The following is a 15,239-nucleotide window of genomic DNA, read 5'->3' as shown; positions in this document are numbered from 1 at the left end:
ATTATACAAATTTCAAAAATTCAAGAAATTTCTGAAAATGAAATGAAAGAGCGTAAAATGTGTTCACATTTTCAGATTTTCCCAGGTTTCATGATTGTTGTTTTGCTTCAACTGTCAACAACAGTTTACCTTTGTATCAGGACCTCTTGCCAGTTGACAGTGACGTTGGTGGGAATCAAACTGTCAAGGAAGTCTTGATCCAGCTCACTGAGAAAGTGCTCAAACAACTCCCCATACTGCGAGGCGGTCAGTGACAGGCTGTGCCACTCCGCAAGGATCATGCTAGCACTGACATTGTACTTTTCACTACCCTCAACCACGCCGACCAGTTGGTTCACCTGAATGGTGAGGGGAAAGAAACTAAACTTAGCACTTCCATTGTATACATAATATGCCACTGACAATGTCATTCTTGTAAATGTTATATAAGCTGTGTTATCTGCATAAGGTGTGTATCTTTTCTTGGTATTTCTGAGAACAATACCTTCTGTATGACAGGATACAAGGGTGCCATCAGGACTTTTTCTAAGTAGGAGCCATTTCCAGGACAAAGGAGTGTCTCCCAGAGCTCAGAATCCAAGGAGCTTAAAGAGGAGAGCCAAGACCACTGAGCAGCAAGACTGCTACACTCCACAGGCCCCTCAGCCAGTACAGCCTTCTCACAGAACAAAAAGGACAAGAGTCACATGCAGCCTAATAGCCACGATTACAAATATATGCCCGTTACTGAAGGCTACCTTGAATATGAACATGAATCCAAAACATTCCATTGTTTACCCACCTGCATTGCGCTTTTCACGGCAGAGTCCATGATGCTGGTGGCCCAGATGTCTGCCACAGACTGGTTCTGCATTAAGGCCTGAAGAGTTGCCTGTATATTCTGGGCATCTTTCATCACAAGGCTCATCAGTTCTACAGAACACAAAACATACAGCTGTGCTATAAACAACTTGAAGATTCATACACAAAAATGAATAGCAATTTATGACAGCATAGAAGGCTAATCATTTGTTTTTCATTTTGAAAACTCACAGATATAAAAACAAAAGAAATAGAGAAATGGATATATGGGGTGGATAAAAGGAAAATCTGTTTTAATGACAAAGAAAAGCACCTTGCTGTGTCATCATTGCTTGTGTAACAAGCTGCATGGAAGTGTGTCCTCCCATGAGGATGGAATGGACAGTTTCCCAACCAGGAAGTCCCTGCAGTAGGTCGAGTACTACAGAGCCAATACTGACAAACCTGGAGAGACAGACATACATGGGGTAGGGGAGTGAGTTTTTTTTCAACATGCCTGAATGTGTTCTAAATGTCTAAAAGCCAGAAGAGGACAAGAGCCTGGGTTGTGACATACAGCTCCTCCTGAACATTCTGGGGCTGCCCAAGACTGCTGCGCTGTGAACGTCCGTCTGAGGATTCTAGGCCAGGAGTCAGGAAGCCATTGAACAGGCCGTTCAAGAACTGTTTGGCGAACTCTACATCAGTGGGAGCAGAGTTATCGCTCCAAGCGAGGAGCACCTGCGGAGGAGACGTGTTAAGAATTTAAAATACAGCTTCTCCATTCTGTAGTGAGAAACAAAATGTTTTAAGACCGACTACACTTTCCTCACAGAATACAATTCATGAAGGTTATCACTAACATCGATCACACCTTGCTACGCTGCATGCTCAACAGACACACAGGAGGTGCAAACAATCGAAGATGAGCGTATTCTGATGTGCTTCTTTACGCACAAAGCCCAAACCAATGGGGAGAGCAGCAGGGAGTTTCCCACACGTTAAATAGCACAGGTGATTAGAGCTCCCCTGTGTGCCAGCCAGGTGCACATGACTTTTACGCAACATGTCACCAAGCAGCAGGTGAAATGCAGTAACCCTGTCTCCATAGTGCGGTAGCCCTGTTTCCATAGTGACTCTGCATTTGTTGTTCAGTCTTTTGTTTTTTGTGGTTGCTTTGCCACATTAATACCCACGTGCCACGTGAGGACACCAGCGATTCATATCTATTGCTATGGCTCTCTCTTTTAAGTGTTTTTACCTGTTCCGCCACCTTTTGTGGACTTATCCAGTCAAAGACTCTGTCCACCTGCCCGTCGGTGCATGCCTGCTCTATCCAGCTCGGAGCACTGCTGTTGCCACAGACATAACCCCTGAAAGATGCCCTGTCCAGCAGCGCAGCCGCCTGCAACAGAAGAGTCAGTCAGAACCTAACGGACACAGCATTTTCATACATTATCCCAGTGGCAGACAAGACTATTTGCATGCAACAAGGGGGGAAAAATTATTTAAATAAATAAAGTCTAAATCCAACAATATAATATATATATTTGCATACAGTAAATAGAGACACGATGACAGAGGCAAAATGACAAAAGACATATTCACCTTACTAAGTGGGACTGAAACTTGCTCAACAAGTTGGTTGAACTCTGGTGACACTAAGGACATGTTGAATGGCATCATGAGGTCTCGGAGCGAGACATAAACATCTAAATCAGATAAAGGGCACAGATGATCAGACAAAATATCAAGAAAACAAGATCCATGCTGATAAATGATCTGGGCCCAGCTCCCCGAAAGCATCTTAAGCCTAAGAGCGTCATAAAGTCCCTCTTACGAACGTCTTAAGATTTGCCGACTGTTTCCCGAAACCATCATAGCTTAACAGCATCGTAAAAACACTCGTAGATCTACGAGTGCTCCAGAGTTCTCGTTACCGGCTAAGAGCGTCTTAACAGTATTTCTCACTGAGGTCACCAACAGGACATACAGAGGAATTACAACTTAGAATACATAATCCTACTTACGTTCCCATTCTTTATTGTGTTTACCTGTGATGAATCAGATTTTAGCGTGCAAAATAGCATAGCCTACATTTAATGGTCATAATAATGTGATGAAAAGCAGACAAAAATGTAATCAAGTTATGAAACGAGACATTGCCAGAATAGTTTGCCATTATCTTTGCTAAGTGAAGGCTATATTTTAGTAGGCCTATGAGGTAAAAACAGAGAAAGGAAGATATGGTTTAGTCTGTGCTGCGTCAAAATCTAAATGGGCTTATATGTTATTTAGCCTAAGCCTAAACATTTCCTCACTTTCTTAGCTTACTTGACCTCTTTATTTTATTATCTTCAAACGTCTTCTTAAGTGACACAGACATAAACGGTGCAACAATCTAATCTTAAATAATTATTATTTATGTCTGTGTGTGGTATATAACCTACTTGGGATGCTTACATGCAGATGTCAAAGTGTTTCTATTTACGTATTGATGTGAATTAATGTGTAGATCCGAAGTTTAAACGGTAGGCCTATAGCTGTGACGTGCAGTCACCTGACATCACCATCAAATTAGAGGATATTTCAGAACTATAAACGTGGACAGCTCCCCTTAAGAGCATCTTAAGAGCAGTGCACGGACGTGCACGCTACGAGCATGTTCGGGAAACAGTTGGAAAAACCAAACGAACGATCGTAAGATGAATCGTAGAAAACCCTCATAAGAGCGTGTCTCTGTCGTTATCGGGAAACTGGGCCCTGGTTAATAATTGCATTTACACCAAATATATATATAATTTATATTTATAAAATATTTTAGAGGTAATGGAAAAAGATGGAATCTAGCTTTTAGGTGATGGTAACAGCTTTGTATCTCTCACCATAGATTGTAGACAGTTAGAATATGACATTTATATCTTCTAATAAAGTAATCACAGTATTCAACCTCCAATTATATTCTGTTCCCATCTGGGGTATTTATTTGACAACGGCTTTGTGCACAACCATCATTACTGTGTTGTGTGGGCTCTGTTCACCTTGGGCTTCAGTGCACCATGGAAACGGGGAGTGGTAAACAGTCTGGTGCTGACTCCCAGACCGTCTGCGCCCTGAACCAGTTTTGTCTCGGGGCTCATATAACAAATCAGAGCATGAAATGCCCAACATACAGCCACTAGCCCAGATTTCGCTTGTACTAAAAGAATGGCCGCTGCGTAACATTACACCGCTCATTGTGCTCGGAGTGGGACTTTCTTAGTCTATCACCCCTTGAGACCAGGCTCCACACAGAGATGGCCTATTGTGTGTGGAGGGGGCAGAATGAGCAATGTGCTAGTGCACTGAGGTGAATGCACCTACGAACTAATATGTCACTGCACTAACTGTAGCCATAATTAGGGGTCCTATTAAATTTGATAATTAGATACTTATCATCTTACAGATCTACAGTATATTTATTGGGGCACTAGGTGTGTGTGTGTGTGTGTGTGTGTGTGCCTGCGTGTGTGTGCGTGTGTGCTGTTATGGTGAGCACACCTTTGCCGCTCCATGTGCTCATGTATTTAAGGAGGGACATGCCTCCCTCAATTACTGGATTCACCATGGCAACAGACAGGTTGGCCTCAGGGAAGTGGCTCTGGATGGAGGTGAGAGAACTGTGAACAGAGGTCACATACAAAACAGCTATTAGCACAATAATGCCAGCCCCCACCCTTCAAAATGACATAACTGAAGACATGTCCACCTCATAACACATTCTTTCTCGATCATACAAACCTCTCCATAACTCATTTGTTCTCTTCCTCCCTCCCCCCCTCCATCAGTTATATAAAGTCCTGTCTCTGTGATTCACCTTTTCAGATATTCCAATCTTTTGGCACTGGCAGCTAGTTTTTCTTCATCAGTGGGCAGCAGGAACAGGTTGGGGAGGTCCAACAACAGTTCCCACAGAGAGTCCTGCTTCTGGAGGTTTTCAAACACGGCCACGGCCACACCCAGAGTGTTGAGCACTTCGGCTGGGTTGTCCATGATCAGCTGGGTCAAAACCTGCACACCCGCAGAAAGCATTTAGTCCTCATACCACACCCCACTCACATCAAGTGCAGCACGTTTGAAAAAAGTGCAAGTCATGTTTGTCGTTCACATACTTATCTGATTTGAAAGATGAGTATGTAATAAGATTATATGATTTGCTTCATATTTATTTACATATGAATTACCGTTATTGCTTTAGATTTTAGAGTTAGAATTTTTTGTTATTATTATGATTTCCATATCAAATTCCTCAGAAATAGAAATGCTAGGGAATGTGGTCTTACCTTGTTTAGAATGATCAAGGAGACCTCAAGAAACGTGTCGTTGGTCTTGCAAAATGTCATCAGGCCAAGAACAAAAGGGTTGTTCTCCTCGACCAACGGATCAATGGTGCTGAGAGAGAGCTTGCAGAATGACTGTTTGAGTTGATCCACGGACTGTAACATGGTGTGCAGGGCCGCCTGAGGGAAAAACACATTTCCATCTGGGATTGTCTCTTGTTCGTTACTGAGACTGAGCGATTGGTAAAACACATTTCCATCTGGGATTGTCTCTTGTTCCACAATGTCACAGTTCCCTGGCTCAGAACATTTCCAATTCTATGGTATGGCTGCAATCCTATTCACATATTTAGGTTTTGAAACACTGTGAAGCTCAGAATTATACAATTATTTATTGTCTTATATACTCACACTGTGTTCATAGACTGAATTAATCATATTGTGTTATATTGTGTATTGCTATATTGAATTATATTGTGTTGTTTTTTTATATAGATAGCCACTAAATAGCAGAAATTAAATGAAAATTAATCATAGGGAATAGTGGGTTAATAACATTATTCATCACTTCTTATCTCGTGTAAAGTGCAAGACTCTCTTATTGAACTATGAGAACTAAGAGACTATTGGTTTTGAAGTGTCTCCGTGTGACTTACCTTATCAAGGAACATGGTGTTGTTGAGTGCAGCCATGAGTGAGGTCTTTGAAGGTGTCTCTTTTTGGCTGGAATCTAACACAAATATACATATACATATAATTATAAATGACAAATACAAATTAGGACCTACAAGTAAACTTATTTGTAGAAGAATTTGTAGTAACAGGTTTATACACTCTCCTAAAAGACACACACACACACACACACACACACCAATACCTTACATTACTGAAATAGATTCTGTGGTATACTGGTTAATGCTTGTGTTAATTAACATACTCAGCAGCATGTCCCACAGCTCCATAATGTCAGTTTGGTTGTCTAGGTCCTGGGGGGAGCGAGCGTTTCGGACCAAGCCCCCAGGCTTGAGATGAGCCATGATAGGGGGCTGGGCAGGTAGCAGGCCCATGCTGGAACAAGAGCACAACACTGCCTTTAACAAACATTAAGCACACGACTTCTCACTAACTTCATGAAACACCTATGGAAAAGAAATTTTGCAACTGGTTACATAACACTGATACTTATACAAAAAAGGAAATGTACAAAAGAATGAAAAAAGTAGTAAAAGGTCAAATCCATTTTTTCATTATTTTTCACCCGTTTTGTTTCTGATCAGTCCTCTGGTGATTTATAAAAACAGAAGGTATATGATATATGTATTTGAGATTATTAGATGTTTGTTGAATGGAAGAGGTTAACACGAGACAAGATTAAGTCACTACATTCCTTCCATTCTGAAAGCTCACTAAGGCAAAGGCGACAATTCTTGTTGCTTTTGTTCTTCAAGTTCTCCAAAGCAACATAACCACATTCTTATAATTCATAGGTGTGCCAAATTCAATGCCTGTAATGTTTTGTCCACAATCATCAGCATCACATGCCCATCACTAAATGAGGTCATTACAGTGTACAAATACTGTACAAACGGTAGACTACATCACGTTTTTTCCACTAAACATCAAAGCACAATACACTTACCGGAAGCAAACACTTCCCACTAACATAATGGTACTGTGCTAAAGGCAAAGAATTTGAACCCTAAAACTGATTTTGAAAACTAGGTTACCCATCAAAATCTTCTTCATCCCTTGTGTCCCGGGCCACTCTGGGTCCATGGTGGGAACGGTGGAAATGGCGGCCCACCAGGCGAGAGTGGTTGGAGCAGGAGGTGTCGGTGTTGCACATGAGGGTCTGAAGGAAGGGGAAGAACCCCGCACTGGGGAGGTTCCTTGGGGCAACATAGCCTAGACGATCACAGATCAAGAGTCAATACCCAATGACAGCATCTCGCACTATGAAGTGCATACAGTCACTTAAGGTCTATAAACTACATGGCAACATTTTAACTATTCAAGTTGATCAATCAACATTTTTTCAACCAACTCTTTTTAGCTGTGATTCCTTGACATTTAGGGTCAGTTGGAACGTTTTCAAAGAGTGCTGTGAAATGTTTCACCGAGTGTTAAAGGATGTTGACAGACATTCTGAAAACATTTTAGGCCTTGTGGCATTATCATATTGCTCTATACAGTAGTTACATTTATTTAGCTAAAAGATAGAAACTCTCCACAATAAGTAGTGACAACGAAACTCCCTCCTTTTCAGACTTGATGTTGACTTGACTTGATGTCATGATGTTCCATGACAAAGTTTGAGTATATTCTTTCATAACAAGAACACACACAACAATCTACAACCTTTCTCTAGTCTACGATTCCTTCTAAGGCAGTGTTTGCCTGTCAAACACGATTTCCCCACACTTGCATCATATATAGAAAAGTAAAGAACAGATATGGCTTCACAGACTACCCTGCCCTATCGAAATGTCATTCATCAAGTCACAATTTCCAAACGCCCACACAGATGACAAACAGTCCAAAACCAAATACATGAAGAATTTAGCAATGTCCATATAGGACAAAAAGATCAATAGGTAACACCCTTCTGTGAATGAAGTCAAATATACCCTATGCTTTGGTTGAATTCTCATGTGGCACATTTCTTTGAATATTAGTGAAGGTGTCCTATTCTAGTTTCACATTGCAACCACTTTGAATGAGCGTTATTTGCAGCTAGCCAAATGCTGTGTTGCTCATTATCCCTTAACACAAGCAAAATTTGACATTTGAGAAGACTGCTATCAAATATCATGTTTGTGTGTTGTGAAGACACTGGAACTGATCACATAAGAAAAAGAACAAAAAAATAAGATGTGAGGCTCAAGAAATTTATGAGGCACAGAAGATTTAAGCCCTGAATCTGATCTACCTTCCATGGGCATACCGGTATATGTTCTTTTCCTAGCTACAAACCTCATATTATAATTCAACAGACTTCATATTATAAGAATGCTTTATATAAGAATATAAAGTACACATAATTCACAAGAAATCTTGTCTTTCATCAACAGAACCCCAGTCTTAATGGCTAGCTAATGAATCACATACCCAAGAGATAGTATCACGAGTCACTGTCTCAGATGCTCTCATTACAGTAACACTGGGATATATATGTTGATTTCACAAACATCACATGCTTAGTATGACTAACCACTTTTTCCAGCTCATGGGACTAACAAGGAGAGACATGCTCTTCAAGACTCTTGCAGCCTAAACCAATAGAGCTGCACAGTCCCGCCCACAGCCGATGCCGGAAGTAAAAATTCAATGCAATTTCTCCATTGACAATTGTGGTATAAGGTATAAGCCATAAAAAACTTAACTGCACGTGGTAGACTTAAAACCAGCTACGGCTGTACTAAGCGATTGTATATGCTCATATAGACGCCAAGAGTTCATGGGGCACTAACCTTGTTTTGAGATAAATGCCTTTTATTCGCGATCTCTTGGATAAGTACTTCATTACCCACAATCCTGAACAATCCCACAGTGATGCCTCTGATTGGTGGAAAGGCCGTTATTAGACATTCTCTGGTCGTTAGAAGTTTCAGAGCTCTGGTAGTTTGAAACTTTCTCAGCGAAAAATATTGACAAAGAGTCTTTTACTGCCTATGGCGAATGAATTTCTTGACGAATATTGGTACTTGTATCAACAAGGATTGTGGTTTATACATCACACAAACTTAGTCAGGGCCAATACACTATCAAATAGACCACTGTAAATGTTAGTTTAAACCTATGGTTTAAACACTCAAACTTTTCAGGTAGCCGACAGGCTAACCTTTAGCATTTCCGACATTGTATGTATAATGCAGCTAACATTAGCCTACATGCTGCAACACAAAATCAGGTCACATTATTGACTGTTGTGTGTCCGAGAGTCAGTTTGTGGGTTTTGTAAGGGCCAGCATGAGGGACAAGACCTACAAAGTTGTGGTGAGTTAAGCAGGGAGGTTGGTAACGTTAATGCTGCTAGCAGTGCTAGTTAACATTAGATAGGCTACTGTAGCCTTCATACTGTATGATTCATATCAATCATTAACCTAGGAATACTTCTTCGTGCATTTAATGAACATTTTGTGTAATAATTCCCGACTGAGCAGTGATGACAGCATAGGAGTAAGGTAACATTACGAAGCACTGCACCATGTTGCTAACGTTAACCGCTTTCCCACACACACACACGATATAAAATACACGATGATAAATATAAAATTCAATATCAAAACACTATTATTTACACGATTACTCCTGAAATAACTGCTATTAACTGCACATTCACTGTCGGAACGGTTGGAAATGGTTTAAATAGCAAAATAAATCGCGCCGATTTTGCCTATATTATTCAGTGAGGCGCGGTGGTTTATGGGACGAGTAGTTCCTTGCTCGGAAATGAAAATATGTACACTGTACCTTTGACTTTCTTGGATTTTCTCTTCGTTCTTTCACTCGAAATGATATGTTGTACGCTTATGAGTTATGCCGTAGCTGGTTAGCCAAAGACATGCTGTAAAACTCTTTAGATACGGATTTTTCCAATGAATGGGAATCTTACATCCGGCACCTAACCGCATTTTGGCTGTGGGCGGGACTGTGCAGCTCTATACAGGACAAACATTGAAAAAATGTTTCAGTGTTTATCATCCTGATTAGCTTGCCTAACAATTCACGCCATTTGGTTCAATAGTAACAAACAAAAAGAGGGAACAGTTTGGCTCAGGTGTCCAGTAGTTGGCTCCCAAAGGCACTACAGGCCAGGAAACTGTTTTTGTTTTTGTTCGAAACTGTATGCATTCCATACTTACGATAAGTCTTAATAACAGTATGAGAACCAATGGAAAGTATAAGTATATATACTCTTTTTGTGGTGGTTTTATGGTTGCGATGGCGCCGCCGCGTTCGGACGCCTATCTGCGGGCTTCTACCACACTGTGCTATTATTTAATATTTTCCATTATTTTATTTATTTTATTTACACCAACTGCACTGGGCCGTGAAACGTATAGTCGCCAGGCACTGATTGACATTGGTTTTATGGAAAACAATGGACTTTTTGAGAACTTTTTCACAGAATCAATCTGCCCGAGCGAAATTCTCAGGAATGCCGACTTCAACAGATGCAAGCGGAGAAAACATCGTGGAAAGCGGGCCGGAGTCCGAAACAGGCTGAGAACTCGGGCTCACCGCCCGTCGCTGCCAAGTGTCCTATTAGCCAATGTCTGATCTCTGGATAATAAGCTGGATGACATAAGGGCAAGATTGAAATACCAAAGAGACATACGTGACTGTAACATCTTCTGCCTAACTGAGACGTGGTTAAAGGAGAATTCCGGTGTGATATTGACCTAAAGTGTGTTGAAACATGATACCGAGTGTGAACGTGTGACTCATAGCCCATCTCGGCTTGTCCCCTGCACTCCAAAATCTGGCGCTAGTTAGCCGATGCTACCAACAGCTTTTTCAATAGTGGTGCTTCGGCATCGGGCTAGTCATGCAAATAAATCACTGTTTTACACCCATTTACGAGGCTCAATGTATCTCCACACTTCATTGGTAGACTTCTGAGGGCCCTGACATTTAAAACGAGACATTGAGAACTTTGAAAAAGCACTGGCAGTTTACTTACAAGACGATTTATACAGACAGTATCTTCACGAAGTTTAGCGTTTGCAGCCATCTTGAATTTAGTCACAATAAGTTGAGCAACGAGTAAGAATGAACAGGTATGATAAGGGATCAGATTCCAAAAATAATTCAGTGGAAATGCATGGATTCCAGTTGCTGCTACTGGAAGAAACTGGAATCCATGCATTTCCACTGAATTATTTACATACGTTCACACTCGGTATCATGTTTCAATACACTTTAGGTCAATATCACACCGGAATTCTCCTTTAACACCATCAGTGCCGGACCATGCAATTCAGCCTGCTGAATCTCTCTCTGTACATCGTATGGACAGAACAACGGATTCTGGCAAAACTAGAGGAGGGGGGGTATGCATTTTTGTGAACAACAGCTGGTGTGATAGCCGGAATGTCAAGGTACTAGAACAACACTGCTCACCTGATTTGGAGCTCATCACTGTGAAATGCAGGCCATTTTAACCTCCCCCGGGAGTTCACATCAGTCATCGTCACCACCATCTATATACCACCTCAAGCAGACACTGATACAGCACTGAAGGAGTTGTCCGGGACTGTCAGAAAGCAACAGAATGACAACCTGGATGCAGCTGTGATTGTGGCTGGTGACTTCAATAAGGCCCGTCTCAAGAAGGTCATGCCGGATTTTTATCAACACGTCAAATGTAACACCAGAGGGGAGAGGACACTGGATCACTGCTACACCTTGTTCAAAGATGGATACAAAGCCAAGTCTCTTCCTTATTTCAGCAAATCAGATCATTCTACAATATTCCTTATGCCCGGGTACCAGCAAAAACTGAAACGCGAGCCTCCAGCCATGCGTGAGGTGACGCTCTGGTCAGAGGAGTCTGAGAACATGCTCCAAGATGCGCTGAGCATTGTGGACTGGGATGTGTTCAGATCTGAAGAGAACATCGATGAGTTTACAGAAGCAGTAGGGTTAGTAGTAGGGTTCATAGGGAAGCTTGTGGATGACACTGTTCCCAAAGCCATCATGAAGACATACCCTAACCAAAAGCCATGGGTAAACCACTCCATCCGCGAAGCTCTGAATGAACGAACTGCTGCTTATAACTCAGGACTTCTATCTGGAAACATGGAGGAATATAAAGCTGCCGCATACAATCTACGGAGAATGGTGAAAGAAGCCAAGAGACGGTATGGGGAAAAGATCCGGTCCCAGTTTGAACAGTCAGATTCCAGGTGTATGTGTCAAGGGCTACGGACCATGTCGGACTACAAATCACCAACTTCCACCATTGTGAACGCTGACCCCTCGCTGGCAGATGAGCTCAACACATTCTACGCGCGCTTTGACCAAAACGCGGAGGACATCACTCAGGCGCATGTTGAATGCGCGTCAGGCCCAGTGGAGACTGCGTTCATGACGCTCTCAGAGCATGACGTGCAGAGAGCATTTAGGAGCGTGAACACCAGAAAAGTGGCAGGTCCAGATGGCATTCCTGGACGAGTATTCAAAACCTGCGCAGATCAACTTGCTCCTGTATTCACCGAAATACCGAATTCAACCTCTCTTTGGCTCAGTCAACTGTACCAACTTGTTTTAAAAGATCAACAATTGTTCCTGTTCCAAAGAATTCACATCCTGCTGGCCTGAAAGACTACCGTCCAGTAGCTCTGTCGTCTATAGCCATGAAGTGCTTTGAGAGGTTGGTCAAAAATTACATCTGCTCATCATTGCCCTTAAATCTAGATCCCTTGCAGTTTGCATATCGGACTAATAGATCTACTGATGATGCCATCAATTGTATACTACATACTGCATTAGCCCACCTTGATAACAGGGCGGGGAATTATGTGAGAATGCTGTTTATAGATTTTAGCTCAGCATTTAATACAATCAAACCTGTATTACTACTCACTAAGTTGGAAGATCTTGGACTAAATTCATCTCTGTGTAAATGGATTTTTAACTTCCTGACTGGTAGACCCCAGGCCGTGCGGGTGGGTAGTCACATCTCTTCATCCCTTACTCTCAATACAGGAGCGCCACAGGGATGTGTTCTAAGTCCATTGTTGTATTCCCTCTACACATACGATTGTACAGCAGTACATGATTCCAACATCATTGTCAAGTTTGCTGATGACACAGCAGTAGTTGGCCTCATTTTAAAGAACAATGAGCAGGCATACTTGAATGAAGTAGACAGGTTATCCAACTGGTGCCAGGAAAACAACCTCCTCCTGAATGTTACAAAGACCAAGGAGATGTTTATAGATTTCAGGCGTGATCAGCATAAGATGTATCAACCACTTATGATCAATGACTCTCAAGTGGAGAGAGTTTTAAATATCTTGGAGTCCATATTACTGAAGACCTGACTTGGACCAAGCACATTAATTCACTGGTGAAAAAGGGTCATCAGCGTCTTTTCGTTCTTTCGTCTGTACGTTACCGCTGCCTGAAGTCCAACACGGAGAGAATGCGGAAACGTTTTTACCCCCAGGCTATCAGGATTTTAAATGAGGATTGTAGCAGGAGCACCAGCATACAGTACAGCAGCCTAAACACTTTGCACTTTGGACTTTCTTTCCTTATTCTTCCTCCTTTTCTATACATATATCCTTTGCACAGTCTTGGAGTCAGTGGAACAAGCATTTCACTGCATTTATTGGCTACCTGTATAATGTACTTGACAAATAAACATTTGATTTGATTTGATTTGATTTGATTTAATTTGATCTTTTAATCACGTGAGGGAAATTTGGTCTCTGCATTTATCCCAATCCGTTAATTAGTGAAACACACTCAGCACACAGTGAAGTAAAGCACACACACTCAGCACACCTGGACAATGAATTTAGCTTTCGCTGGATTTTTTTTTAACCAGGGGGACCTGGTGACTTTCTCAAAGTAAACGGTAACACTAAAACAAGGGGCTACATTAAGATTAGGAGGAAAAGATCAGGCAGTGTGTCGAGAGACCTGCCCCAATAGTAAATAAGTTAGTAGGTTTTGATCCCATGAGGGAAATTTGGTCTCCCAATCCGTGAATTAGTGAAGCACACATAGCACACAGTGAACACACAATGAGATGAAGCACACAATGAGCACACAGTAAGGTGAAGCACACACCAACCCGGAGCAGTGAGCTGTCTGCTACAGCGGCGCTCGGGGATCAGTGAGGGGTTAGGTGCCTTACTCAAGGGCACTTCAGCCGTGGATGTGGGCATGGGAGAGCAGTGCTCAACCACTTCCCCTGCCCACATTTTTTCTACTGGTCAGGGATCGAACCGGCAAGCCCGAAGCTTGTCAAATTAAAAGATATCTAGGCTATCATAAAAAAGTTGCATTGTTTGTATGATAAAATGTAATCAGGTAATCCCCAACAATGTAACTGTAATCTGATTACACTTTTTTTTTTATTGTAATCTGGGCTGATTATAGTTACTTGATTACGTAATCCAGATTACATGTAATTCGTTACTACCCATCTCTGGCTGCCTGCTACAACAGTGGCGCTCAGGGAGCAGTGAGGGGTTAGGTGCCTTGCTCAAGGGCACTTCAACCGTTCCCACTGGTTGTCGGGGCTCGAACCGGCAACCCTCCGGTTACAGGTCCGGAGGGCTAACTAGTGGGCCACGGCTGCCCCCATTTGTCATGACCTGAATGCAAAATAATATGAATATACATACAAATATAGCTATTTTTATTTGGAATCTGAATTGTCAGTAAATATTTGTATAATGATCTTATCTCATGATTCATTTGGTTAGCTTTTTGTGTTTCTGCAGCTTTTGACTTCCTCTACTCACATGTGTCTTTGATCTTCGGGGGAAACTGGGAGCGGGTGATGGCCAGAATGATGAAGATGACCAGTGGCCAAATAAGTAGAGCCAAAGACCATCCCTGAGTAACAAAACAGAGAGACGTTATTTACATAATGGTCAAAACTAATTAATGATACTTTTTGTCACTTTAATATAAAATGTTTAATTTATTAAGTAATAAGCTGTAGGCAAAATGCCTATATTCAACCATCCATCTGACTGCTTCAAGTTCTATATATCTATATATATCTAAACAATATTCCCATTGAAAATTCTTGACATTAATGCTGACTGGAATGAAGATGGGCCCAATGGCCCCTTTTCACAAGACACTTCAAATTATTCAAGGTGACTAGTTTCATTTCCCCATTGTGTTGACAGCTAAGATGTATGCATTTCTTTTACTTACAGGTTGCCTAATGACACTCAGGCCATTTTTCCACAACAAAAGTCGCAACTGATGGAAAAATGCCATCAGTTATGGGGTCTGCAATAAATCAGAGAACAAGAAAAATAATCCAAAACGAAAAAAATGTATACATTAAGAATTGTATAACCCCACAATTATTGCATTAAGTCCTTAGGTCAAGAACTTGGATGTGTTTATGGACAGTGATCTAACATTTGACAGATAAACTCT

General features: G+C 41.6%; 1 protein-coding gene across 4 annotated transcripts in view; it reads right to left on the bottom strand.

Annotated features, from left to right (window-relative positions):
- Positions 1–15,239, bottom strand: part of abca12 (ATP-binding cassette, sub-family A (ABC1), member 12) — a 66,681-nt gene that overhangs the window by 50,409 nt on the left and 1,033 nt on the right. For all 4 annotated transcript variants that reach the window (XM_042082406.1, XM_042082415.1, XM_042082423.1 and 1 more), the window contains exons 2-16: positions 15,009–15,086; positions 14,585–14,678; positions 6,827–7,004; positions 6,037–6,167; positions 5,756–5,829; positions 5,103–5,279; positions 4,637–4,830; positions 4,321–4,439; positions 2,389–2,492; positions 2,042–2,185; positions 1,358–1,521; positions 1,115–1,245; positions 782–912; positions 485–655; positions 130–338 (exon numbers count right to left, since the gene is read on the bottom strand). In XM_042082406.1, coding sequence (XP_041938340.1) covers positions 130–338; positions 485–655; positions 782–912; positions 1,115–1,245; positions 1,358–1,521; positions 2,042–2,185; positions 2,389–2,492; positions 4,321–4,439; positions 4,637–4,830; positions 5,103–5,279; positions 5,756–5,829; positions 6,037–6,167; positions 6,827–7,004; positions 14,585–14,678; positions 15,009–15,074 — 2,087 coding nt within the window. In that variant the 5' untranslated portion in view covers positions 15,075–15,086. The remainder of the gene's footprint in view (positions 1–129; positions 339–484; positions 656–781; positions 913–1,114; positions 1,246–1,357; positions 1,522–2,041; positions 2,186–2,388; positions 2,493–4,320; positions 4,440–4,636; positions 4,831–5,102; positions 5,280–5,755; positions 5,830–6,036; positions 6,168–6,826; positions 7,005–14,584; positions 14,679–15,008; positions 15,087–15,239) is intronic.

Source organism: Alosa sapidissima, chromosome 2 (assembly GCF_018492685.1).
Source record: "Alosa sapidissima isolate fAloSap1 chromosome 2, fAloSap1.pri, whole genome shotgun sequence".
NCBI lineage: Eukaryota > Metazoa > Chordata > Actinopteri > Clupeiformes > Clupeidae > Alosa > Alosa sapidissima.
This window is presented reverse-complemented; position numbering and strand designations above follow the sequence as displayed.